General features: G+C 40.8%; 1 protein-coding gene across 3 annotated transcripts in view; it reads right to left on the bottom strand.

Annotated features, from left to right (window-relative positions):
• Positions 1 to 8,780: 8,780 nt before the first annotated feature.
• Positions 8,781 to 26,419, bottom strand: part of LOC122201054 (B-lymphocyte antigen CD20-like) — a 36,561-nt gene continuing 18,922 nt past the window's right edge. Inside the window, exons 5-7 of one of the 3 annotated variants that reach the window (XM_042906940.1) lie at positions 23,441 to 23,560; positions 19,809 to 19,929; positions 8,781 to 8,983 (exon numbers count right to left, since the gene is read on the bottom strand). In XM_042906940.1, the coding sequence (XP_042762874.1) occupies positions 8,976 to 8,983; positions 19,809 to 19,929; positions 23,441 to 23,560 (249 nt within the window). In that variant the 3' untranslated portion in view covers positions 8,781 to 8,975. The remainder of the gene's footprint in view (positions 8,984 to 19,808; positions 19,930 to 23,440; positions 23,561 to 26,419) is intronic. The other 2 variants (XM_042906939.1, XM_042906941.1) reach the window with 2 other exon arrangements.

The following is a 26,419-nucleotide window of genomic DNA, read 5'->3' as shown; positions in this document are numbered from 1 at the left end:
ATTTCTGTGCATTGTTGTATTATATGGGGCCCCAAAAGAAAACAGAATACAGCTTTTTTTAAAGTTTATTTTATTTGAGAGAGACAGTGTGAGCAGAAGAGGGGCAGAGAAAAAGACAGAGAGAGAGAGAGAGAGAGAGAGAGAGAGAGAGAGAGAGAATCCCCAGCAGTCTCCACACTGTCAGCTGGATGTGGGGCCCGAACTCATGAACCCGTGAGGTCATGACCTGAGCCAAAATCAAGAGACGGACGCTCAATCGAATGAGCCACCCAAGGCACCCCAAGAATGCAGTCTTAAGTGTTTCATTGTAGGGGCACCTGGGTGGCTCAGCTGGTTGAGCGACCGACTCTTGATTTCGGCTCCGATCACGATCTCACAGTTTGTGAGTTCAAGCCCTGCATTGTCAGTGCAGAGCCTTTGTGGGATTCTCTCTCTCCCTCTCTCTCTCTCTCTGCCCCTCCTCTGCTCACAATCTGTCTCTGTCTCTCTCTCTCTCAAACATAAATAAACATTTAAAAAAGTGTTTCATTGTAGATTAATGAAGGAACTATTTACAGAAGTTTGGGCGGGGTCATGAGAACCACCTTGGCACACACTGGGAAGCTGTTACAGGGAAGCTGTTACTTCTCCTAAGCCCTTAAGGGGCAAGAGGCAATAACTGTGTCACTGTAGTAACAAGAGTTGTAGCCAATTCAGCTGCCTATTCCGCACAGCTACTGCCGAAACTGAGCAGAAAAGGGGAGAGTGAACTTGGACATCTCCTACCTCCTGACTTCCAATTTCATTGGCTGAACACCACCAGAAGGACAAGAATAGGGAGTACAGATGACGCAGTCCACACTGGTCACCTTCCCGGGGTACAGAGCAGTGCAGAGGTCCTGCTGACTATGTCTCACCTGCCCCTCCAGATCTCCTCTCCAGACTTCTCTCTTCTCTTGTGTCCCTGGAGACTAGTCTTTTTATGGATTTCATCAACAGGCTCCCTAGCTCTCTGGCTTCTGATTGGTCTCCAACAACAGGACACCCTGTTAGGAAACTGGAGGGGGAAAAAGGGCAAATGGTTTATTGCCTCAGTTTCCTCCCTGTGCTTTCGCCAAGGGCTTGTGGGTCCCTTGACCATGGGTCACAACTGTCCAAATGGCCCTCTCCATGCAACTCTCTTCTTCTGGGTCTGGGGCGCCGATCTTTTCACTTGCCTATGCAGGCTTCCAGGGTTACAATTTAACAGCTTTGGGACATTATTCTGTTACTTGTGGTTTCTCTACACCTAGTCCACATTTTGTAGAAAACCGCTGTATTCGGGGCGCCTGGGTGGCGCAGTCGGTTAAGCCTCCGACTTCAGCCAGGTCACGATCTCGCGGTCCGTGAGTTCGAGCCCCGCGTCGGGCTCTGGGCTGATGGCTCGGAGCCTGGAGCCTGTTTCCGATTCTGTGTCTCCCTCTCTCTCTGCCCCTCCCCCGTTCATGCTCTGTCTCTCTCTGTCCCAAAAATAAATAAAAAACATTGAAAAAAAAAAATTAAAAAAGAAAACCGCTGTATTAAATGTCCCTCAAATCTTACCCCTTGTCTCCTCTTGGAGAAGGCCTGGGTCATGGAAAGCTCAGGGCAACTATGTGAATATGACTTTTAAAATAATTTAATGGACACATTTTTTCAACGTTCTCTTTGGATAAAAATTCATGCATATGGATTTCTCACTCATCCAAGAATTAAAAATTGTTTTCTCATCGTTTGAGCAAATTCTTTTCCCTCTAGTGAAAGCCCTTATGAATTGAGAGCTGGGAGTAGGGAAATCCAGGAAGATGCTAGAATACCAGTGGGGGCTTCAGTCTTTTTGGTTCAAAGGCATCATATCTGCAGGACCTATGTATTTTCCAAGAAAAGAACATTGGAGAGAGTCAAAGTGTATAGAGGTGAATTGGTTTGTAGATTTCTAGAATTCTCAAATTTAAAGAAAGGCTTAGATTCTACTGCCCAATCCCCCCCCCCCCCCAGTAAATGTAAGAGTTTCAAATGCTGAAGCCATATAGTTGTAAAAGCTCCTTGTTCTTCAAGATTAAGTTAGATTTATGAAGGATAATGAAGGAAATGTCTCCTTTAGGTTTCCTTTGAATTGGGTTGATGGACCATCCTTGGAGGGCATTATGGGATACAGGTTGTAAAGTCTCTCAAGACACTGGAGCTCCATTTCAATCGGTTTCAAGAAATTGGTTAGCCCTTCTATGCAAAAGAGGGTAAAGGATTTAAAAAAACACTCTAAGAAGTGCTTGCTTCGGCAGCACCTATACTAAAAAAGTCTAAGAAGTAAAAGAAAAAAATAGTTAAGAAAATCTCTCCAGGCTGTGACAAAATTAAATTATATACTTTGTAGTCATTGTATACAAAGAGAGCCAAATAGTGAATTACAATCCATAATTTGTACAAATACACTAAATATTGTTGTCAGACAGCGGAGTCTTATAATGATTTTCTAATTAGAAAAAAAAAACTTCCTAAATGAAAAACTAATAATAAAGCTGTGGTTTGAAAGTAAAGATTACACTTGGAAACTGTAAAACAAAATAATGTACAAATATCGCATGGAATAAAATTTAAATAGGATTCAGTTTTTTAAAGCATTAACCTTTCTTTGCCTAAAAATAACCCATTAATTTTTTTTAATGTTTATTTATTTTTGAGAGAGGGAGACGGGGTGCTAGTTGGGGAGGGACAGAGAGAGAGAGAGAGGGAGACATAGAATCTGAAGCAAGTGCCAGGCTCCGAGCTGTCAGCACAGAGCCTGACGTGGAGCTGGACCTCATGAACCAAGAGCTCATGACCTGAGCTGAAGTTGGACGCTTAACCGACTGAGCCACTGGGCACTGCCCCCCCCCCCCAATTTTGTTTTTTAATGAGAAAAAGACAATCTAGTACATGAAGGCCTCATGTTCTCTGCCTAATTGACAACAGGCTGACACTCTGTACTCATAAAAATAATTATATTTAATTATACTTAATTTAATTATATATAACTATTGTTATACAGGTGACTGCAGCATATTCTTTTTTTTTTTAGTTATTAAATATGGGTTTATTGCATGAATTCAATCTCAAATATTGAGATATAAAGCTAAGTCAATTTTTCGTGTTCTAGAACACAAGGATGGGTTTTCTCTTGCCCTGTTAATTCCCAAAGATGTGCTTAATTTAGAGTGTTTCCCTTCCCGTAGGTCAATTCCTTCTTCGTATATATGTACAAGAAATGTCGACTATTAGATGCTCCATGGTCTCTGGGGAGTCCAGGTGTTCCTGTGGCTTCTAATACCTCAATCTATATTGAATTCTTCATAAGCAAACATTTCTGGAATGATTCACCCACAGCCAGGAAACAGAGTGTTTGTATTAAGGAGAGGGAAATTACGGCATAACCAATATGACAAACAACCCTTCTTTGAAGGTCAGGGACTGCTCACCAGTACCGTGTATTAAGAACACGCTATTAAGAACACTGTATTAGCAAACAGACTTAGATGAGGCCACAGAAGAGGTGCCTGGGTGGCTGAGTCAGTTGGGTATCTGACTTTGGCTCAGGTTATGATCTCGTGGTTCGTGGGTTCAAGTCCCACATCGGGCTCTGTGCTGACAGCCCAGAGCCTGAAGCCTGCTTGGTATTCTGTGTTCCCCTCTCTCTCTACCCTTTCCCCACTCGTTTCTCTCTCTCTCTCTCAAAAAAAAAAAAAAAAAAAAAAAAAAAAAAAAAAGGACAAGGCTATAGAAAAGCAAGTACTGTAGACAAAACTTATAAAAATAATTCCTAAAAAGGTCAAAAGAATAGCATGGGTTTAGAAGTAAAGTCCTTTATCCACCATGTTATCTTATATGAAATTTTGAGTGATACATTTGGGAGAAAACCTAGAAAGTCTCTGGTCTGGGTTTCTTATTTCACATGTGATGTAACTGACACGCAGAGAAAGGCAGTGACTTGCTTACCAGGATACAACCAGTTAGTGGCAAAACCAGGCTTGTCCTATCTTCCAGCCCAGTGTAAGACCTTCACTGTAATATAAGGTTCAAAAAAATTATAATAGGGGCGCCTGGGTGGCTCAGTCGGTTAAGCGTCTGACTTCGGCTCAGGTCATGATCTCGCGGTTCGTGAGTTCAAGCCCCACATCGGGCTCTGTGCTGACAGCTCAGAGCCTGGAGCCTGTTTCAGATTCTGTGTCTCCCTCTCTCTCTGGCCCTCCCCCGTTCATGCTGTCTCTCTCTGTCTCAAAAATAAAAAATAAAAGTTAAAAAAAATTTTTTTTAAATTATAATAAAATATCTATTTCATTGTATAAAATTTCAAGGCTGAATATATTAGAAGACGTAATAGATGCCTGAACATTTTTATAATCATAAGTTTATATTTAAGAGAGGTAAGAAAATCAGAAGCCATCTGTATAAGAAATGCAAAAAAAAAAAAAAAAAAAAACAAAACCCAAAAACGAAAAAAACAAAAGGAGCAGAGGTGGGAGCGAAATTATTGCAGTAAGCGATAAAGAACAGAATTAAAAAAAAAAAAGAACAGAATTCTTAGTAAGATAGCAGAAAGAAGGATAAATGTTAACCCACGTGGGCAGACCGGGCTGAGGCCAATTTCAGAGTGCTGAAGCTAGCATCCGAGTATGACTGAAAAACAACGGGGAAAAACCCAGATGCGTAACTTCGATATGGGATGTTGAGGAGAGAGTTTTTACCATGTGTTATATAATATTAAAATATGCATGTAGAGTGACGTATTAGGGTTCTCCAGAAAAATAGAACATATGTATATCTTTCTTTATATTTCAGACATCTATATAAAGAGATTTATTATAAGGTATTGGCTCACATGACTGTGGAGGCCCAGAAGTCCTGTCACCTGCCCTCTGCCAGCTGGAGCCCCAGGGAAGCTGGCGGTGTGGTTTGAAAGCCTCAGAGTCAGAGGCAGATGGTGTAGATGCCAGTCTGAAGGCCTGAGAAAGGCGGAAGTATGATGTCCCAGCTCAATCGGTCAGGCAGAGAGCAAATTCAATCTTCCTCTGCCTTCTCATTTTATGCAAGCCCTCAGTGGATCGGACGGTGCCCACCCACACTGGTCTGCTTACTCGGTACATCAACTCCAATGCCATTCTCTTCTGGAAACACCCAGCTGTTGCATCCACACGACTCCTGAAACAGAATGCTACAGGCACCAGTGACAGTCACAACAAAGTTTATTACAATGAGAGGCAAGGCTGACCGATCCGGACCAACACTCTTGATAAGAGTGCGGCCCCGAACAGCCGGGGGACAGAGTTTTTATAACGGATCACATCGTTTTATCATCACCTGGGAACAGAACAAAGAAACAGGTTCCAGATGAGTTAGAAACAGTTGCCTAATGAGGTGTTTACTTTAGACTTTCTGCCTCTAAGTTGCAACCAATGGATTTCCTTGACCCTGCCTCTGATGCTCTTTTCTTTGAACTTTTGTTTCCTTAATTGGTGAAGCCTAATTTACAAGGGTATGAGGCGTAGTTTACCAGAGCAAAGCAAGGCTGTTATCTCTTAACCTTCAGTGTCAACACAAAGCTGTTATTTTTCAAGCTGAACATTAGCCCTACACTACAATTTAACCCTTACACAGCCATGATGCTTAACCAGGTAAACATCATTTGGCATCTTGCCGGCCCCTCGAGCTGACACAGAAAATCAACCACCACAGATGGCAATAATATGCACCATGTTTAGAACAGCCACCTGGGTGGCTCAGTTGGTTAAGAGTCAGACTTTGGCTCAGGTCAATGATCTCACAGTTTTATGAGTTCGAGCCTCGCGTTGAGCTCTCTGTTCTCAGCACAGAGCCTGCTTCAGATATCTGTCCTCCTGCCTCTTTCTGTGCCCTCCCCACTCCTCAAAAATAAGCATTAAAAAGATAATAAAAATCAAATGAGCTCCCTGTATTTCTCGGTTGTTTTTTTTTTTTTTCAATTTGGTAATTCATTTTACCTTAAAGCTGTCTTAGATCTCTTCTGTTACATGTTTGCCTGAGACAGTTACAAATGCAGGCTGATACAGTGTGTTGTACGGGTAACTTACATCCCACGGGTAGCATGACCTTTTCCCCTATTATTTTATGTGGTTAATCCCTCTTGGGGAAGTCCCAAGTGAAAAACAAAGTACAGGGCGGCTACCTTCCTGGGAACTTGGATATAGGATAATTCCCGAAAGTTATTAAGTTCTGATCTTAGGTAATCATAAATAAGTTCATCTTCCTCATGAATGGCTGGTGGGACACTCAAAAGTCCCAAGAGACAATTCATCATCGTCTGGGACTGTCCTGAGCATTGCAGAAAGTTCTAGCATTCCTGGCTCTCTTTCTCTAAAGGCTTCTATTGGCGTGTCACCTGCTTCGCTCACCGCCACAAACAAGAACGTGCTCATAATTTCCCCAGAAATCCCACGATGGGGTGGTCCTTCCTTTGCCTGAGAGTTGCTGCGGTGTGCTTTTTCAGGATGAGTGGAAGCACGCCCACGTGCAAGAACCGACATCATGACAGGCCGCGGAGTACTTCTGAAAGTCTGTCCTAGGTTTGGGCTAGGTTTGAACAGAGAGCGGGGCACACGTTTTATGGGAAGATGCTAAAGGAAGCTTGTAAAACCACAGACTCATGAATGCCTTTGACTGTGCACATCGTCTGAGATCAATGGGGGCGGTAAAGCATGCAAACGGAGTTAAAAAAAATTAACTAGGCAGAGTTTGAGCAGCATGTGAGCTAAACCGCCTAGAGGCTCTGCCCCCCACTCTCTTAAGAACTTGAGATCTGTGGTAAACACGACACTTGAACTCTGGCCACCTGAAATGTTCATGAGCCCGCCCGTGGGACTGCTGATGCCCCTCTGGCAGCTGCCACTGGCAGGAATTCATGTGCTAGCAGATGTTGTGTTAGAGATCACAGAGTATTAGTTACGTGTGCCAGTGGATTCCACGTTTTAGGAATACGTGTTCATGGGAGAGAACTCACAAAAGGGCTGACGGTCGTGACCGTGCGGGGTAGCGTGTCCGCCCTGGGGGCGCACAGGTTCCTGCAATGAACTGACGCTGTTTTCTCCTAGTGAGTGCAGGTGAGTGGATGGTCCTTCCAGTCCTGATGATTGAAACATCCTCGTTTAAGCTCTCAAGGCTCAGAGTTGACGATCTTAAGCCTTCCATTTCACATCTGGGTCCAAGTTTTGCCCCCCGCCCCCTAACAAAGAAGGGTGGGTCGGTCTTTTGGCTCCAGTGGCTTGTAGGATGCTTCGTGGGAGGCCTGGGGACCGCTCCCACCCCCACCTGATTCCTTTACTTGCAATGCGGGCACCCAGGAGATACCTGAGCCGTGACTGTTCGTGGAGAGGTGACCGTCTTCCTTGCTCACTACGTGCCTTATTCCCTGTGCATATAACCCCATGTCAGGATACGGTCCTCTTTCTGTAGATTCTACCTTCATTCTAGGTGGGTACGTGGAGGCTTCCACTGTCTACAATATCAAGTAGACAGTTCTGAGCAGTTTTTTCGGGTGGCGGTGGCCTCTTTTGTAACCTGGCGCCATCTTCCGGCTGACATCAGCAGCAGCATTTTGCAGACGTGCCTTGCTGCGTGTTCTATCAAATACGTATCCCCCATGCTGTGGGACGTGGGGGTGTGAGGATCACCCCCTCTATAAACCTAACACTCTCTAAGAAGGGGGGATGCAGTGCTCATTACAGTGAAAAGCCACCTGTGGTTGTTTTCTAGGCTACCGCAACAAAGTATCACAAACGGGGTGGTTTAGAACGATAGAAATTTATTGTCTCACTGTTCCGGAGGCCTGACGTCCAAAATCCAAGATCAGGGTGTTGACAGGGTCATGCCCCCTCTGAAACCTTTAGGAAAAGATCCTTCCTTGCTTCTCCCTCGTTTCTGGTGATTTCCCAGCAATCTGGTGTTTCTTGGCTGGTAGATGGATGTATCCCTCCCATCCTCTGTCTTCACGTTTTCTCTGAGTCTTTACATACTCTTTCGTGTGTGCGTGTGTGTGTGTGTGTGTGTGTGTGTGTGTGTGTGCCTCTGTGTCCACTTTCCCCTTTCCATGAGGACACCGGTCATTAATATGGGGGCCCACCCTAATGGTCTCATCTTTATTGTAATTACCTCTATAAAGACCCTATTCCCAAAAAGGTCACGTTCTGAGGTACTGGGGGACTGGGACCCCAACATATCTTTTTGGGGGGACACAACTTGACCACAACAGCACCCCCCCCGCCCCAGCAAGCTCTCCAGTGGTTTTTATGGACTTAGAATGTTGAGCACATCTGCTTTCAGAGGGGGACTCTGGTCACCAATTCTTGGAAAATAACAATTCCACCTAGCCTCCTATATCCTCGTCCTACAGCTATAATGAGAAGAGCTCATAAATGATAATCAATAATCATTTACTGAGGGATTAGAATAAACCGGAAGCTCTTCTAAGTCCTTTAATGATGTATTATAATTTAATATTTGCATCTACTCCGTGGGCTAGGAGCTATGATTTCTGTGTTACAGGTGACGAAATGAAAGCACAGTAACATCAAAAGTCTTGCCATCACTACCTTGACATTATGCCTGCCTTCAAAGTCAGAGTAGTTCCCGTTCTCAGATGATGGCGTCCCTTCGCTCAGACCGATCTCCTCCAGCCTAAGGTAAAGTAGCCATTCACCTTTACTTTCCTATAGCCCCTGGACCGGCTGTATCTGTCTATGCTCACTCAGATCGTTTTTAAAAAGGGTAGAGTCGACTTGTGATCGGATTGCATCCTTTATTGAAGAAGTAGGGAGAAGGCACACTGGGAAGGACTTCAGTAGCCTGTATTTTCCATGAGGCCTCTTGAGAACAATCGCAGAGTTCTTCCCCAGTTCACGATTAATCTTTCGTTCTTGATGGGAGTCACACTGGTTCTTTGTGAGTTATGTAGAGACACTGCACTGAGACAGCTATGGACCTGGGGGAGTGGGTGATAGCAGATTGATCATTGTGACACCAGGAGATACGAGCTTAGTCCCGAGCCACTGAATCAAAACAAGACAAAAAACAACAAAACAAAAACAAAACAAAACAAAAACCCCAGCAATGACAAACAAACACATAGGCAAACCTAAAATGTGACCAGTTGAAACCACACTGAGAAGATAACACCCACTCTGTCTGGGGGGAGAGGTAAAAATGCAACAGACCTGTGGCCCGTCAGAAACCAGAGGTTTCATTGAATTACAACCATCACATTCAACTAAAACATAAGTCTTCAGAAAATGACTTTAACCTTCGGCTGGCCTGTGGTGGGTGCTAAGAATCCTCTGGGGTGCTCTACTTCATATTCTAGGTCAGAAGGAGAAATGACCAACGGAGGGGGGAGCTGTCTGGCTTAGACTCAAGGATTTGGGGGGGCGGGATCACCGCAGAAGGCATTCTGATGGGGAGAGCCCACGAGATGGTGATGGGATGAGCGACGTGGGCTGGTGAGGTAGCCTTAGGCTTCTGACCATCTGTCAGGAGGATCGCCCACTTCTGGCAGTGGTGGACTGAGGGTAATTGAAACCCTGGAAAGTGAAACCACCGATAAGGAGGGACTACTGTATATAACCGCAAAGTTTGATCGAGAAACCCTCCCTGCTGCTAGAAAGTCTTCAATAGCATCCTGGTACTTACAGGCTAAATTCCAAATTCTTTTCTAGGGGTGGATGGATTCTATTAGGATCTGGCCTCAATTTGCCTCTCCAGCTTCATTTTCTATCACTTTCCTCTAAATACTAGCCTACAGGAATCCCTCGAATGTGCCATGCTGGCTCCAGGCAGAGTTTTAGGCTGATTTACCAATATGTAGGTTTTGGTGGGAGGGATTTAATGAGCTATCTTGAAAGAATTTAGACAAACTCTGTAGGTAAGGAGATAAGATTATCAGCCATTACAACCTATTTCCTTCTATCACAATTTAGTGATTGTTTCTATCCTTTATTCTATTAATGGCGTGTATTATATTGACTCTTTCCAATTTAAAATAAATTATGTTAAAATACACATAACAGTTATTATCATAACCATTTTTAAATGCACAGTTCAGTGGCATTAAATACATATATGATGTTGTTGCAAACATCACCACCATCTGTCTTCATAGTTCTTTACTTCCTGTAAAACTGAAACTCTACATCCATTAAACAGTAATTCCTCACTCCCAGCCCTTGGCAACCCTCATTCTCCTTTCTGTCTCTACAATTTTGACCACTCTATCTCCTATGGAGTAGAATCACACAGCATCTGCCTTTTTGTGACTGCTTTATTTCACTCCGCGTAATGTCCCCAAGGCTTATCCACGATGTAGCACACGTCAGAATTTTCTTCCTTTTGAAGGCTGAATAGTATTGTTACAGTTGTAGACCACATTTTGCTTATCCACTCATCTGTTGATGGAAACTTGGGTTGCCACATTGTAGCCATTGTGAATAATGCTTCTCTAAACATGGGTGAACACATAAATACCTCTCTGAGACCCTGCTTTCAATTCTTTGGGGTATATATGCAGAAATAGAATTGCTGGATCCTATGATAATCCTATTTTTAAATTTTCAAGGAACAATCATATTGTTTTCCACAGCAGCTGTACCGTTTTATGTTCCCACCAAAAGTGCACAAGTGTTCTATTTTTTTTTTCACATTCTAGCCAACACTATTTTCTGTTTTTTCTGTTTTTTATTTTTTTGATAATAGCCATCTTTATGGGTATATAGTAATACCTCATTGTGGTTTTGATTTGTATTTCCCTAATGGTCAGTGATGTTGAGCATTTTTCCATGTGCTTATTGGCCATTTGTAGACTTTATCTGAAGAAATCTCGATTCGAGTCCTTTGCCCATTTTTGAATTGTTTATTTTTGTTGTTGAGTTTGAGTGTTCTCTATATATTCTTGATATTAACCCCTCATTATATATGTGATTTGAAAATGTTTATCTTATTCATTGTGTTGCTTTTTTACTCTCTTTTTTTTAAATGTTTATTTATTTTTGAGAGAGAGAGTGCACGCGAACGATCAAGCAGGAGAGGAACAGAGAGAGAGGGAGACACAGAATCTGAAGCAGGCTCCAGGCCCTGAGCTGTCAGCACAGAGCCTGATGCGGGGCTCAAACTTATGAACTGCGAGATCATGACCCGAGCGGAAGTCGGTGCTTAACCCAGGTGCCACCCAGGCGCCCCTTTTACTCTGTCTTTTGAGGCACAGCATTTTTAATTTTCATGAAGTCCAATTTATCTGTTTTTTCTTTCATTGCCTATGCTTTTGGTGTCACATCCAAAAACATCACTGCCAAATCAAATGTCATGAAGCTTTGGACTCATGTTTTCTTCTAAGAGTTTTATTTTTGGTCTTACATTTAAGTCTTTGATCCATTTTGTGTTAATTTTTGTACATGGTGTTAGGTAAGTCCAAATTCATTCTTTTGCAGGTGGGTAACCAGTTTCCCCAGTACTGTTTGTTGAAAAGACTGTGCTTAACGCGGTTTTGATGATTGTATCTCTGTAGTAAGTTTTGAAATCAGGAAGTGTGAGTCTTTCAGCTTTGTTCTTCTTTTTCAAAGTTGTTTTTGCTATTTGGGATCCCTTGAGATTCCATATAAATTTCAGGATGGGTGTTTCTGTTTCTGCATAAATGGCATTTAGATTTTGATAGGGATTGCATTGAATCTGTAGACTGCTTCGAGCAGTATGGACATCTTAACAACATTGATTCTTCTTATCGTGAACTTGGGATGTGTTTCCATTTACTTACATCTTCTTTAACTTTTTTCAGTAGTGTTTTGTAGTTTTCAGTGTGTAAGTCTTTCAGCTACTTGGTTAATTCCTAAATATTTTATTATTTTTGACGCTATTATAAATGGAATTGTTTTTGTGATTTCCTTTTCAGATTTATTCAGGATTTATTTCTGGACTCTTGATTCTACTGCACTAATTTTTACGTGCAGTAAAAATTACGATTTATCCTTATGCCAGTAGCACAATGTCTTGGTTAACTATAGTTTTGTACTTCCTTTTGAAATTGGGAAGCGTGAGCCCTCCAACTTTGTTTTTCTTTCTTTTTTTTTTTTAAAGACTTTATGTATTTATTATCATTAAATAAATATTATTATTAAAATAAATATTATTAAAGATAATATATATTTATTAAATATAATTTTTAAATTTTTAAAAATATAATTTATTGTCAAGTTGGCTAACATACAGTGTGTAAACTGTGCTCTTGGTTTTTGGGATAGATTCCTGTGGTTCATTGTTTACATACAACACCCAGTGTTCATCCCAATAAGTGCCCTCCTCCGTGCCCATCACACATTTTCCCCTCTCCCCCACCTCCCTTTGTTTATTTATTTTTTAGAGCAGTTTTACGTTTGCAACAAAATTGAGAAACAGGCACAGAGAGTTCCCATATATCCCTTGTCCCCACACATACATAGCCTCCTCATCATTGACATCACTCCCCAGAATGGTACATTTGTTACCAAGGATTAACCACTACTGACATACCATAATCACCCGAAGTCCATAGTTTTTTGCCTTAGAGTTAACTCTTGGTGTTGTATATTCTGCAGGGCTTGGGAAAATGTATAATGACATCCATCATTATATATGTATACATCCATGTATAACATCCATCATTAGATAATATCATACAGAATATTTTCACTGCGCTAAAAATCTTTTGTGCTCTGCCTATTTATGCCGCCCACCCCCCCCCCCCCCCCCGCCTTGGCAACCACTGATTTTTTACTCCATAAAAAGTAAACGTACCCATAGTTTTGCCTTTTCCAGATGTCATATAGTTGGAATCATACAGTGTGTGTACTTTTCAGATTGGCTTCTTTCAGTTAGTAATACGCATTTGAGGTTTCTCCATGTCTTTTTCCTGGCTTGATAGCTGATTTATTTTTAGCACTGAATGATATTTCATTGGATGGGTGGACCACAGTTTATTTGTTCATTCACTCACTGATAGGCATCTAGGCTGCTTCCAAGTTTTGGCAACTATGAATAAAGTTGCTATCAAAGCCCGTGTGCTGGTTTCTGTGAGAGCATAAGGTTGCAGCTCCTTTGGGTAAACACCAAGGGACTGATGGCTAGATTGTATGGTAGTATGTTTAGTGTTGTAAGAAATCCTCAAAGCCACTGCTTTCCCAAGTGATTGTACCATTTTGCTTTCCCACCAATGCAACGTTGCTCTCTATTCTCACCAGCATTTGGTGAAATCAGTGTTCAGATTTTGGCCTTTGTAATATGTGTGTAATGGTTTGTTTTCTTTTTTAAAGATCGGTTTGGCTATTTTGGGTCCATTCCATTTTCATATGAATAGTAGGATAAGCTTGTATAAAAATCAGTGGAGATTTTGGTAGGCTTTGGGTTGAATTATAGATTAATTTGGCAACTATTACCATCTTAATATTAAATCTTCTGATCCACGGACATGAAGTTTTTCCATTTATTTAAATCTTCTTTAATTTCTTTTAATAATGCTCTCTAATTTGTGGTAGACAAGTCTTACACTAATCTTGTTAATTTTTTTCCTGAATATAAATTACATAAACATTTTATTTTTTGATGTTATTGTAATTGTGTTCTCACGTATAGAAATAACAACTGATTTTTTGAAAAATATGTTGATCTTATACCCTTCCAACTTGTTGAACTTACTTGTACTAGATTTTTGTGTGTGGATTTTTTGGAATTTTATAGCCACAAGATCTTATCAGCTACAAAGAGAGTTCGTGTTACTTCTTCCTTGACCAACCAAACTGAATATTTTTATTTCTTTTTATTGTCTAATTTTCCTGGCTAGAACCTCCAGTACAATGTGGAAAATAAGTGGCAAAAGCAGACATCCTTGTCTTGTTCCAGATCTTAGAGCAAAAGGATTCAGTATCTCTCCATCAAGTATAATGTTAATTGCAGATTTTTTCCCCACACCTAACTGCCGCTTTTCAGGTTGAGGAAATTCCTTTCTATTCCTAGTTTGTTGAATGGTTTTTTTTTTTTTTAATCATGAAAGGGTGTTAGATTTTATTAAATTGTTTTTCCTCTGTCTATTGAGATGGTCATGTATTTTTTGTTTTTATGTTATCAGCATGGTTATTACACTGATTGATTTTAATGTTAAACCAGCTCTGAATTCCCACGATAAATCTTAATTGGTCATGATGTCTGATACTTTTGGTATGTTGCTGGATTGTATTTGAAACATTTTTTCCTTTGAGGTTTAAAAATTTATATTCATAATGGATAATGGTCTAAAGTTTCCTTTTGTTTGATATATTTGTCTGGTTTTGGTATCAGGGTAATACTAACTTCATAGAATGAGTCAGGAAGTATTTTCTCCTCTTCATTTTTAGAACAATTTGTTAAAGACTCGTGTTAATTCTTTAAATGTTTAGGAGTATTTGCAGTGTAACCACCTGGGACTGGGGTTTCTTTACAAAAAATTTTCGATTACTATTTCAGTCTCTTAACATGATGGATCTATTTAGATTTTTATTACTCCTTGACACAGTTTCAATAGTTTGTATATTTCTAAGAATTTGTCCATTTTATGTAGGTGAACTAAATTGTTGGCATATCATTATTCATAGTATCCCCTTTTAGTCTCTCTCTCTCTCTCTTTTTATTTTAGTAGGCTTCATACCCACACGGAGCCCAAAGCAAGGCTTAAACCCTGAGGTCAGTACCTGAGTTGAGATTAAGAGTCAGATGCTTAACTGACTGAGCCACCCAGGTGTCCCCTACTCTTTTATGTCTGTTTTTCTATTCTCTATTTCATTTTTTCCACTGTAGTCTTGATTATCTACATTCTTCTTCTGACTTTGGGGTTTAGTTTTCTCTTCTAGTTTATGTTCTTAATATTTATTAAGTTTTTAACTTTAATTCCAGTAGAGTTAACCTACAGAACATACAGTGTTATAGCAGTTTCAGGTGTGCAATATCGTGATTCGACAATTCAGTACATTACTCGGTGCTCATCATGATAGGTGTGCTCTTAATCCCCTTCACCTGTTTCTCCCAGCCCCCATTCCCATTCTAGTTTCTAAAGGTGGAAAGTTAGGTTTCTGATTTGAGACTTTTTTCTCTTTTTAAAAATATAGTATTTATAGCTATGAATTTCCCTCTAAGCACTACTTTAGCTGCATCAAATAAACCGTGGTATGTGGTTTGTTTTATTCATCTCAAAATGTGTTCTATTCTTTTTGATTTCTTCTTTGACTTTTTGGTAATTTAGGAATGTATTGTTTAATTTGCACATATTGGTGATAGGTTCAAATGTCCTTCTTTTACCAGTTTCTTTTTTTTTAAATGTTTGTTTATTTTTGAGAGAGAGAGCGAGCAAGTGAGCACACAAGCACGCAAGCAGAGGAGAGGAAGAGAGAGAGCGAGACACAGAATCTGAAGCAGGTTCCAGGCTCTGAGCTCTCAGCACAGAGCCTGACGTGGGACTCGAACTCATGAACTGTGAGATCATGACCTGAGCCAGAGTCAGACACTTAACTGACTGAGCCACCCAGGCACCCGCTTCTTTTACTGATTTCTAATTTAATTCCATTATAATCAGAGAAAATACTTTGTATGAATTCCATCCTTCTAACTTATTGAAACTTGTTTTATAGCCTAAAATATGGTCTGTCCCAGAGAATATTCTACACGCACCTGAAAAGAACGTGTACTTTGAGTTGTTGGATGGAGTGTCGTATAGATGTCTATTAGGTCTAGGCAGTTGGTTAATAGTGCTGTTCAATTCTCCTATTGCCTTTTCTCTTCTGCAGAGTTTTCCTATACATTGTTGAATATGGGGTATTGAAGTTTCCAACTGTTGTTTTTTAAACTTTGTATTTTTCCTGCCCAATCTGCCAGTTTTTGCTTCATGTGTTTTCGGGACTCTGTTGTTGGTGCATATATGCTTACGATTGCTATGAGTTCCTGACAGATTTAACTTAAAAAAATAATTATAAATATGTCCTTCTTCATGTCTACTAACAATTTTTTGTCTTAATGTCTATTTTATCTGACATTATTTTTATAGCTGCTCTAGCTCTCTTTTGGTTTCTGTTTATATGGCATATATTTTCCATACTAATATTGGACATATTTGTGTCTTTTCTTTTTTCCTTTGTAGAATTCTTGGCATCCTCCCATCTATTCTGACCATAGAGGTTTAGAAACTAGAGTTCAGTGAAATTGAGCGTCTTGCCCAATGCCAGTATCTCTTTAGGTCAAGGTCGGATAATTAATGTCTTTCTCAATCATATTTCCCAATATGTGTCTTTGAATCTAAGGTGTGTCTCTTGTATATAGCATTTAATTGGAGTTCATTTTAAAAATCCATTTTGCCAGTCTCTGCCTTGTGATTAGAGTGTTCAATACATTTACATTTAATGTAGTTACAGATAAGATAGGGTTTATGTCTGCTATTTCATGGTCAGTTTTCTATATTGTATGTCTTTGTTCTTCTGTCTGTCCTTCTATCTGACTGCTCTCTTTTACGTTAAATAAATGTTTTCTTTCATACCATTTTATTTATTCTTCTATACCACTTTATTACATTTTTATTTCTTTTATTATTTTTGAATTATTTTTAGTTTGTTATCAATATTATTTTGTATTAATAATGTTGTAATATTTATTACATCTAATTCTTGATTGACAGTATTTTTCTTTCAGTGTTCTGAAGATGTCATACCACTCACTGTCTTTTGGCTTCCATAGTTTCTGATGAGGAATTTTATTAAAGATCCCCTTTACAGGATGAATTCTTGTCTTCTGCTGATTTCAAGATTTTCTCTTGGTTTTGTCTATTAGCATCTTGGTTGTGACGTGTCCAGGTTTGGATCTTTTGTAATTTCTCCTTTTTGGAGTTTGTTGAGCTCCTTGGATATGTAGAGTAATGTTTTTCATCAAATTTTTAAGTTTTCATCCAATATATTTTCAAGACTTCTTTGTGTAGCTTTCTCTTTCACTATCTCCTCCCATTATGCCAACTTCCATTATGCACATTTTGGTATGACTGATGGCGTTTCAAAGGTGTCTGAAGCTCTGTTCATTTTTCTTCGTTTGTTATCATTTTGTTCCACAGAGTAGACGATTTTAATTGACCTTTTTAAAATTTTTTTTAAATGTTTATATATTTTTGAGATATAGAGACAGAGACAGGGTATGAGAGAGGGAGGGGCAGAGAGAGAAGGAGACACAGAATCCAAAGCAGGCTCCAGGCTCTGGGCTCTCAGCACAGAGCCTGTTGCGGGGCTCAAACTCAAAAACTGTGAGATCATGACCTGAGTTAAAGTCGGATGCTCAACCAACTGAGCCATCCAGGTGCCCCTTAATTGATCTATCTTTAAGTTGGTGGATTATTTCTTCTGTCAGATCAAATATTCTGTTGAGCCCCTTGAATGATGTTTTCATTTTAGTTACATATTTTTCTGCTCTAGAATTTCTACTCGATTCTTTTCAATAGTTTCTGTCTTTATCGATATTCTTTATCATGAAACATTGCTTTCTTACTTTCCTTTAGACTTTTTAGACATGGTTTTTCAGTTCTTAGAGCATACTTACAATAGCTGATTTAAAGAGTTTTTTTTCCCCTAGTAAGTCCAATATCTAGGCTTCCTCTGATACAACTTCTATTGCTTTTCCCCAGTGTTTAGGTCATAGTTTTCTGTTTCTTTGCATATCTTATAATTTCTTTTGTTAAAAATTGCATATTTAAAATAATATAATGTAGCAATGTTGGAAAGCAGATTCTCCCAGGGACTGGTTTTTGTTGTTGTTTTTGTTATTCTAGGGGTGGCTTTCCTGAACTAATTGTGTAGAGTATTCATGTCCTGTATGGGCACTGATGTCTGTGTTAGCTTAGTGTCATTAGATGATTGGGCATTGATTTCCTTAACTGCTTTGAACCAAGAAATTGCCCAGGCTTTGTTGAGAAGCTGTGTGTGTGTGTGTGTGTGTGTGTGTGTGTGTGCGCGTGTGTGTGTGTGTGTGTGTGTGTGTGTGTGTGTGTTGGGGTAAGACTTTAAAGGTTTGGAAGACAGGTTGCAACTCTATATTAGCTATCACTTCCTGTTTGCAGACAGCTTCAGGTCAGCCAGAGATGGGAGGTTAGCATATTGACAGGTCTTCCCTGGGCACACACACATCTCCACATATGCACAAGGTCTTAATTTCCAAGTATTACCACCGTTTCAAGGTCCCCAGAGGACATCTTGTGCCATAGTTTTTTTCTATTATGTTTTTTTTTTGGTAAGCCTTTTGTTTTCCCCAACTTTTATCCCTGCTCCAGGCAAACACAGTGTTAAAGGCCACTAATTGTTCTGACAAACATCCCAGAAAACTTTTCACCGTGATTGAGCTCAGAGGTGAATAAAGACCCTTGCCAGTGGGGATTTCCAGGGACCTGCCTGACAAATCAGAAACAATGCTCTGGGAATGTTTTTTTTTTGTGTTTTGTTTTGTTTTGTTTTGTGTTGTTTTTTATTTTTGGGCAACTCCAATCTCAGTTTTCCTCTGCTTGTGGTTGTTAGGCTGGTGTTTTTTTTACAGGTAGTGTGGTCGCAAGGTTATTTCATTTAAAGGTTACTGTGGAGATGGGACAAGGGGGACGGGCACCGGGCAAATGATAACCACAAAACTCGCTGTTCTTACTAAGGTTTAGCCATGGTTTCTTGCATAAGTGTTCCCTGGATTGTCACAAGTCTTTGATTAATTCCCAGAGGTAAGAAATGTTAATTCTGACAACTTTTCCCAGGGTTCTCATTTATTTTATGGAGGAATCGATTTTTAGAGAGCCTCATTCTTCTATTCCAGAAGCAGTCTCTTCAGCGTCCTCTAAAATCCTCTAAATTTTCTGAAGGGACAGGAAGATCTCAAACTTTGCCAACAAAAGTTTATAACTAAATTTGAATTTCACAGTCTAGAACATTCAGTGTCCCCGTATTGCTTTTCAGTCTATGTAAAATCTTTTCAGTCTATTTATTTCCTCTAGTAATCTTCTAGGTGATGCAAGTCTAAAAGACCTCAGGGTGCATGTATCCCTTCTAATCAGATTTTTGTATCCTTTGGGTAAATACCTAGTAGTCCAATTGCTGGATCATAGGGTAGTTGTATTTTTAGCTTCTTGAAGAACCTCCATACTGTTTTCCAGAGTGGCAGCACCAGTTTGCATTCCCTCCAACAGCGTAAGAGGGCTCCCCTTTCTTCATATCCTCACCAACACCTGTAGTTTCCTGGGCTATTACTTTCGGCCATTCTGACTGGTGTGATGTGATAACTCACTGTAATTTTGATTTTGATTTCCCCGATGATGAGTGATGTTGAGCATCTTTTCATGTGTCTGTTGGCCAGCTGGATGTCTTCTTTGGAAAAAAAAATGTCTACACGTGTCTTCTGCCCATTTCTTAAAAACTGGATCATTTGTTTCTTTGGGTGCTGAGTTCTTTAGATGTTTTGGATACTAACCCTTAATCAAATACGTCCTTTGCAAACATCTCCCATTCTGACGGTTGCCTCTTAGTTTTGTTGATTGTTCCCTTTGCCGTGCAGAAGCTTTTTATCTTGATGAGGTCCCAATAGTCCATTTTTGCTTTTATTCCCCTTGCCTCCCGAGGCACCTCTGGTAAGAAGTTGCTTTGGCCGATGGCAAAGAGGTTACAGCCTGTGTTCTCCCCTAGGATTTGGATGGTTTCCCTGCAGATCCTTAACAGAAGCTGTTTTCTCCTGACTGACCAGCCAGAAACAAAATTACTCACTTATCTCACTGCATTCTACAGGACGCATTGCTGCTTCAATCCGCTTGACCGTCACGTATGCACAGATCACTTCCACGATCGTGGTGAAGAGTACATATTGTAAAAGCATACTACCAGCTATCTGAATTAGAAAGAAAAGAAACATTCCTCATATTAATTAGCCATTTAAAAATTATACAAGAACAACACTTCGCAAGCAGGGAATGAAGATCATTCATCCTATCAGTCTCACACAACTATGAGGATTTTTGTGTATTTTTCCTAAGAACAAAATATGTTTTCAATTAATCAGGTACTCTTATATGCACCTTGCATTATGTCAAGTCCTACTTCTAGTAATGACTGTACAAGTTGGATACTTTTATTTCTCTTCTACATGTGACCAGACTGGAAAGCAGAGAGATCACCTTAGTACCGTGGGCTGGGTGAAATTCTTCAGGGTTTGGCACTGAGTGCCCATCTTTTCTCTCTTCATACTTTCTCTTTCGGTGAGACTCATTGCGTGCTTTGTGTTTCGTGCTTTTCCATTTAATGCACATATAATTTGCATGCTCTATTTTCTTTTAACCTCTGTACCATAAACATTATTACATGTAGTAGGTGGAACCATTCTCTCTCCCTTTCCACATTTCTACCACGGCCCATAGTAGGACTTTCTGCTCTAGGAGTGGCTTCTAGTGTTTCTTAACGCTCCTCATTTACAATTCCCCATTTGAGAAGCAGAGATTTATCTAACTCATGATTTCACAAGAAGGAACCCAGCCCCTTCTGGGTTGTTTCCCTTTTTTTTTTCTTCAAAATCGTTTTGTCTTTATGACCCCAAGTTCTCCTCAACCTCTGATACCTGCCTGGTCCCAGCACAAGGAGACCTGTCGTCTACCTGTATCTAGGTAGATAAGTTTAATTCATGGAGAGAGGTTGCAGCAAGTTCATTTGGTCAAAGATTTCAAACGTGTTCTCCAACTATAATAATCATCATAAAGCTGATACTTTTTATTTACATCTGCTTGATTGTCGTATTTTATCTCAGTTGGTTCAGAATGTGAGAGAAGAAAAGTTGACGGCTATTTACTGGCCTATTTACTAGTGTCCCAGGGGCCCTGTAATAAAGCGTCACAGCTGGGTGGCTTAACACAACTGAAATTTATTGTCTCACCGTTCTGGAGGGTCAAAGTCCAAAAAGCATGCATTGGCAACAGAATGCTCATTCCAAAGTCTTTAGGAGAGGATTCTTCCTTACCTCTTTCAGCTTCTGGTAGCCCCAAGGGTTCCTTGGCTCGTATCAGTATAACTACAACCTCTGCCTTCACGTATACATGGCCATCTTCTTTCCAGGTCTGTGTCCAGATTTCTTTCTTCTTATAAGGACACGAGTTCTATTGGATTAATGGCCCACTCTATTTGTGTATGACCTCATCTCAACTAATTACATCCGCAAGACTTTGTTCTCAAATAACGTCACATTCTGAGGTACTGTGGGTTAGGACACATCTTTTGGGGGGACACATTTCAACCCATAATAGTTTGTCTCTGTTCTGCCTCTAAGTTCATGTCCCTCCCACGTACCAAATCTATTTGCCTGATCCCAATATCTCCAAAAGTTTTGACCCATTTTAACATCAACTCCAAGTCCAAAATCTGACCTAAATATCATCAGATCAAAAAGCCTCAAATCCTATCATCTAAATTATCTAAATCAGTTATGGATGAGACTCCTAGAATGGTCCATATTGGGGTAAAATTCCTCTCCATCTGTGGACCTGTGCAATCAGAAAACCAGTTATCTAAGACAGAACGGTGGGACAGGCATTGGATAGATATTGCCATTCCAAAAGGGAGATATAAGAAGGAAAATAGGGCTGGGGTGCCTGGGTGGCTCAGTTGGTTAGGCATCTGACTTTGGCTCAGGTCATGATCTCGCGGTTTCTGAGTTCAAGCCCCGCATTGGGCTCTGTGCTGACAGCTTGGAGTCTGGAACCTGCTTCAGATTCTGTGTCTCCTCCTCTCTCTGCCCCTCCCATGCTCATGCTCTGTCTCTCTCTGTCTCTCAATAATAAATAAATGTTAAAAAAATTAAAAAAAAGAAGGAAAATGGGGTAATGGGCCCCAAGCAAGCCCAAAACCCAATAGGGCAATTCTTTAGATGTCGAGGCTTGAGAATAATCCTGTGTGGCTCCATGCTTGGTCCACACGGCTGCTGAGGAGGTGGCCCTGCTTCTTTAGCTCACCATGGTGGTGGCCCCACCCCTGGAGCCTACTGGTCAGTGGGGAGTCCCACTCCTTGGGTTATTGCTGTCTCAGCCTGTAGCATATCAAAGACGTAAATATTTGTGACGTGAAATGTGTTTCTTTTTCCCCATTCTTGGTTTTCTCATTTGCTTTTGTAACAGATGTACTAATTCCATACTTTATGCCATTTTCCAATGGCTTTTAGGTTTGTTCATTCATTTCTTTCTTTTATTTCTTTTTCATTGCTCATTCATTGAATCTGTGATTTCTTGTTACACACTGCCAAGTAGAGCCCATTACTATTTTCTTGGAAATGGAGAGCTTATTGATTGAATATTATTTTATTAAACTTCACTTTTTCCATTTTGACTGGTAAAGTGATCTCCCATAAAATGATGTTTTTGCCTATATTAGGATTGATTTCTCAACTCTCTGTTCTTTGGTTACTTTTTCTTTTTGTGTGTAAATACTATACCATTTTTAATATACTGCATCATCTCTTGATGTAACAAGTTGCCTGGCCCTCCCCAATCATTATGTGGCTTCTAGAATTTCTTGGCACTTTTCACACAATCTTTTTTTCCATCCATACACATTTTGGAGCAATTTTATTTCATTCTCCCCAAAACATTTTTGGGATTCTAAATGGAATCACCTCACATCTATGTATTAATTTATGGAATCTTGTAATTCTATGACATTGTGAATTTGCATTCAAGAATGTAGTTTCTCGGGGCACCTGGGTGACTCAGTCGGTTACGTGTCTGACTTTGGCTCAGGTCATGATCTCACAGTTTGTGAGTTCTGGCCCCATGTCTGGCTCTGTGCTGACAGCTCAGAGCCTGAAGCCTGCTTTGGATTCTATGTCTCCCTCTCTCTGCCCCTCCTTCACTCATGCTCTGTCTCTCTCTCAAAAGTTAATACATGTTAAAATAAAAAAGAATGTAGTTTCTCAAAGTATTCAGTTCTTATATTACAACCCTTATGTTTTTAATATTTTTGTTGTTATTTTGATTGGGTTATTCATTTTTTCTACTTCAATATTTAAGTGGTAATTTCTAGTGTAAAGACAATGTATTGTCTACATTTTTCTTTACTAAATCATTTTTTTTAGTTGAGTCTTTGGGGTTTTCTAGGGATCCTATCACTTTATCTTCACATAATGACAATTTTGATCTCTCTCTGAAGTTTCTAGTGTTTCCTTAGTTGGACTGAAATTGATTTTTTAATGTTCCCATGGCAAAAATTTGGAGGAGATACAGTTTGTTTTTATATTTCTACACCAAAGACATCAAATTTGGTTGTCATTTCCATACTTTACCATTGCAACACACATCATTTACTATAGTTTTTCCATTTATATGTAAAATTTTAATCCAGTTGTTATTAAACTTGGTACTTACATGTGACCACAGGTATTCATTGGTGTCTGGATAATACGTTAAACTTGCAATACTTAATATCATTATACCAAGTACAGAAAAGCAGGCACTTAAGATGTTCATAACCATGCTAGCAATAAGCTGTAATAGACATACAAAGAAAACTGGTCATGTGCAGCATAAACAGGTTTTGATGAAGCAGTCAGTCAGTCTGTTGTCCTTTCTAGAACATTCAAGTATTTATTTTTGAGAGATAGAGCATGAGCAGGGGAGGAGCAGAGAGAGAGAGAGAGAGAGAGAATCCGAAGCAGGTTCCAGGCTCTGAGCTGTCAGCCCAGCGTGCAACGTGGGGCTCAAACTCACGAACCATGAGATCACGTCCTGGGCTGAAGTCACTGCTTAACCGACTGAGCCACCAGGCGCCCCGGTATCTGCTCTCTTTTGAATGGCACTGTGAGCCTTGCATGACCTGTGAAGAGAAACTCTGCCCCTTTGAGAAGGGATTTTATTTATTTTTTAATGTGTAAGGGATCGTTAACATTTTAAAGAGGATTTTTTTTTTTTAAATAATGGGAAGAAGGAGGTGATTTGATACTGATCAACCAAAGAAAGAACTTAAGTGGGCATATTAAATTTTGATTGTTCAGCAGGCAGCCGTCCTTTCATTCTGGGAGCTCTCACTTGTTAAGTCTTTATGAAAGAAGTTTATCAAACTTTGCTACGACTTCAATCTGTAGGAGGCAGAGCCAGGGCATTGCCAATGCAGTCCTCTTCCCAAGGATTGTGAATCTTGAGCAAGTAACTTAAAGATGAACAGAAGACTGGAATTCATACCTAGAATGGGCAGCTCAGATGTTATATGGTGGGGATGGTGGGGCACTTGGGTGCTAGAGAGAAGCTGTGATCTCTAGTGATGGTAACAACCTGGCCAGATTCTCCTTGCTAAAAGATAGCTTGCACTTCTGGGTTTTCTGTTTCTGATTTCTGGAACTTTTTCAGATCCTATGTTTTTGTTTTTGTTTTTGTTTTTTCTTTCTTTCTTTCTTTCTTTCTTTCTTTCTTTCTTTCTTTCTTTCTTTTAGTGTTTATTTTATTTTTGAGAGAGAGAGAACAAGCAGGGGAGGGGCAGAGAGAGGGGGGACAGAGGATCCGAAACAGGCTCCAGGCTCTGCACTGACAGCAGAGAGCCCGATGAGGGGCTTGAACCCATGAACCGTAAGATCATGACCTGAGCCGAAGTCAGACACTCACCTGAGACACTCAGGTGCCCCTCAGATCCTGTGTATTTTCTAAGTTTGGTTCTTCACTTCCCAGATGCTAGGACCCTGGCTTCTTCCCAGTAGAGCCTGTCTTTCCTTGCTATAGCCAGGTTTCAGTTCACAGTGGTGGACAATATTGAGAAAATGTCTTACGGAAGAGAGAAGGTGTATACAAAATTTCAGACGCATGGGAAAGAAGGTCTTCAGGAAAATGAATCGTTTGGTGTGGCTGGAACGTGGGGCATGAAGGGAAGTTGGATACAACGTGGGTGAAGCGGGCGGGGCTGGATTATGAGGAATCTGGCAGGCTGTGCTGAGGATTCCAATTCATCTTTTCGAAATGTAGACCTATACTCAGGGCATGTCAGCTAGAAAGACCCTTCCTTAGTACGAAGCCAGGTTGTGGTGTGCTTCAGAAGATGCACACTTACAATGCTTCTGCACACTTACCCTGTGTCCACATAGGAGGTCAGAAAGGCTTATGAGCCAGGATCACCTATAGAGAGATATTTATGTTCCAGGGGCGCCTGGGTGGCTCCGTCGGTTAAGCGCCCGACTCTTGATTTCAGCTCAGGTCACGATCTCATGGTTCGTGAGTTCGAGCCCCACAGCACAGATGCCAGCTTGGGATTCTCTCTCTTTCCCCCTCTCTCTCTACCCCTCCCCTGCTCATGCTGTCTCTGTCTCTCTGAAAGTAAATAAATTTAATTGAAAAATTAAATATTTATGTTCCCCCCAAGTCCTGATCAAACATTTGATTTAAATACACAACATTATTATTTTTGAAGCATTCCGCTCCCAGCATGAGAGTGTGAGGGACCCCACGGATCAACTCCTCAGCCAAATTTGTGAAAATTACTAAGAACCCCAACATTTAAAATCTCTGGAGTCCTAAGGGCCTACAGCAAATGACGAAACGGTCAGCCAAGACAATCTACTAGGGGCGCCTGGGTGGCTCTGTTGGTTAAGCATCCGACTCTTGGTTTCAGCTCAGGTCCTGATCTCACGCTTTCATGAGCTCGAGCCCTGCATCAGGCTCTGTGCTGGAAGTGCGCAGTCTGCTTGGGATTCTCTTTCTCTCCCTCTCTTGCTGCCCCTTCTCCACTCACACGGTCTCTGTCTCTCTCAAATAAATAAATAAACTTTAAAAAATTTTTAAAAAACCTACTACAAGTCAAAAAACTGTCGGAGTCTGCGGTATCTGAGCCAAGAGCCACGCCCACTCACCCCCTTCCGGGTTCCACAAGAACACTCTGGGTTGGTGCAGGTCCCTTTTCCCCCAAATCCCAGAGTGCTAGCTAGCGCTCTCTCCCCCCCACCCCCACCCGCCCACCCTCAGGAGCAGATCATCTACTTAGCATTTCTAATCATGCTCCCAGCTACTTGCTACTGAGGCTAAGTCCAAGTGTAGCCAGGAGAGGTGGACTCTCTCCTTTTGCCTAGCCCCTACTTGTGGGATGAGGGCCTTCTCTTGGTGGCAGTGCCAGTGAGGTACCAGGTCCTGATCACTCTTGCCTTCACTTATGGGGTAGGGGTTCCACATCATGAGAGGCAAGCTGTCCCCCTCCAGCAAGCCCTCAGCTCTTACAGTGGGGGTGTCACTCAGAGAGAAGCACTCCATTGTCCCTCTGCACCCCCCCCCCCCACCCCGCAATCCTAGGAGCAGAGCTTTGGCTCAGAGATTTTGCCTGGGGGAGAAGTGGGTTACAGAATAGAGAACAGCATCCTAGGGCGACTGTGG

This window comes from Panthera leo, chromosome D1 (assembly GCF_018350215.1).
Source record: "Panthera leo isolate Ple1 chromosome D1, P.leo_Ple1_pat1.1, whole genome shotgun sequence".
Classification (NCBI taxonomy): domain Eukaryota; kingdom Metazoa; phylum Chordata; class Mammalia; order Carnivora; family Felidae; genus Panthera; species Panthera leo.
The sequence above is the reverse complement of the archived record's forward strand: the minus strand, read 5'-3'. Positions and strand labels throughout refer to the sequence as shown.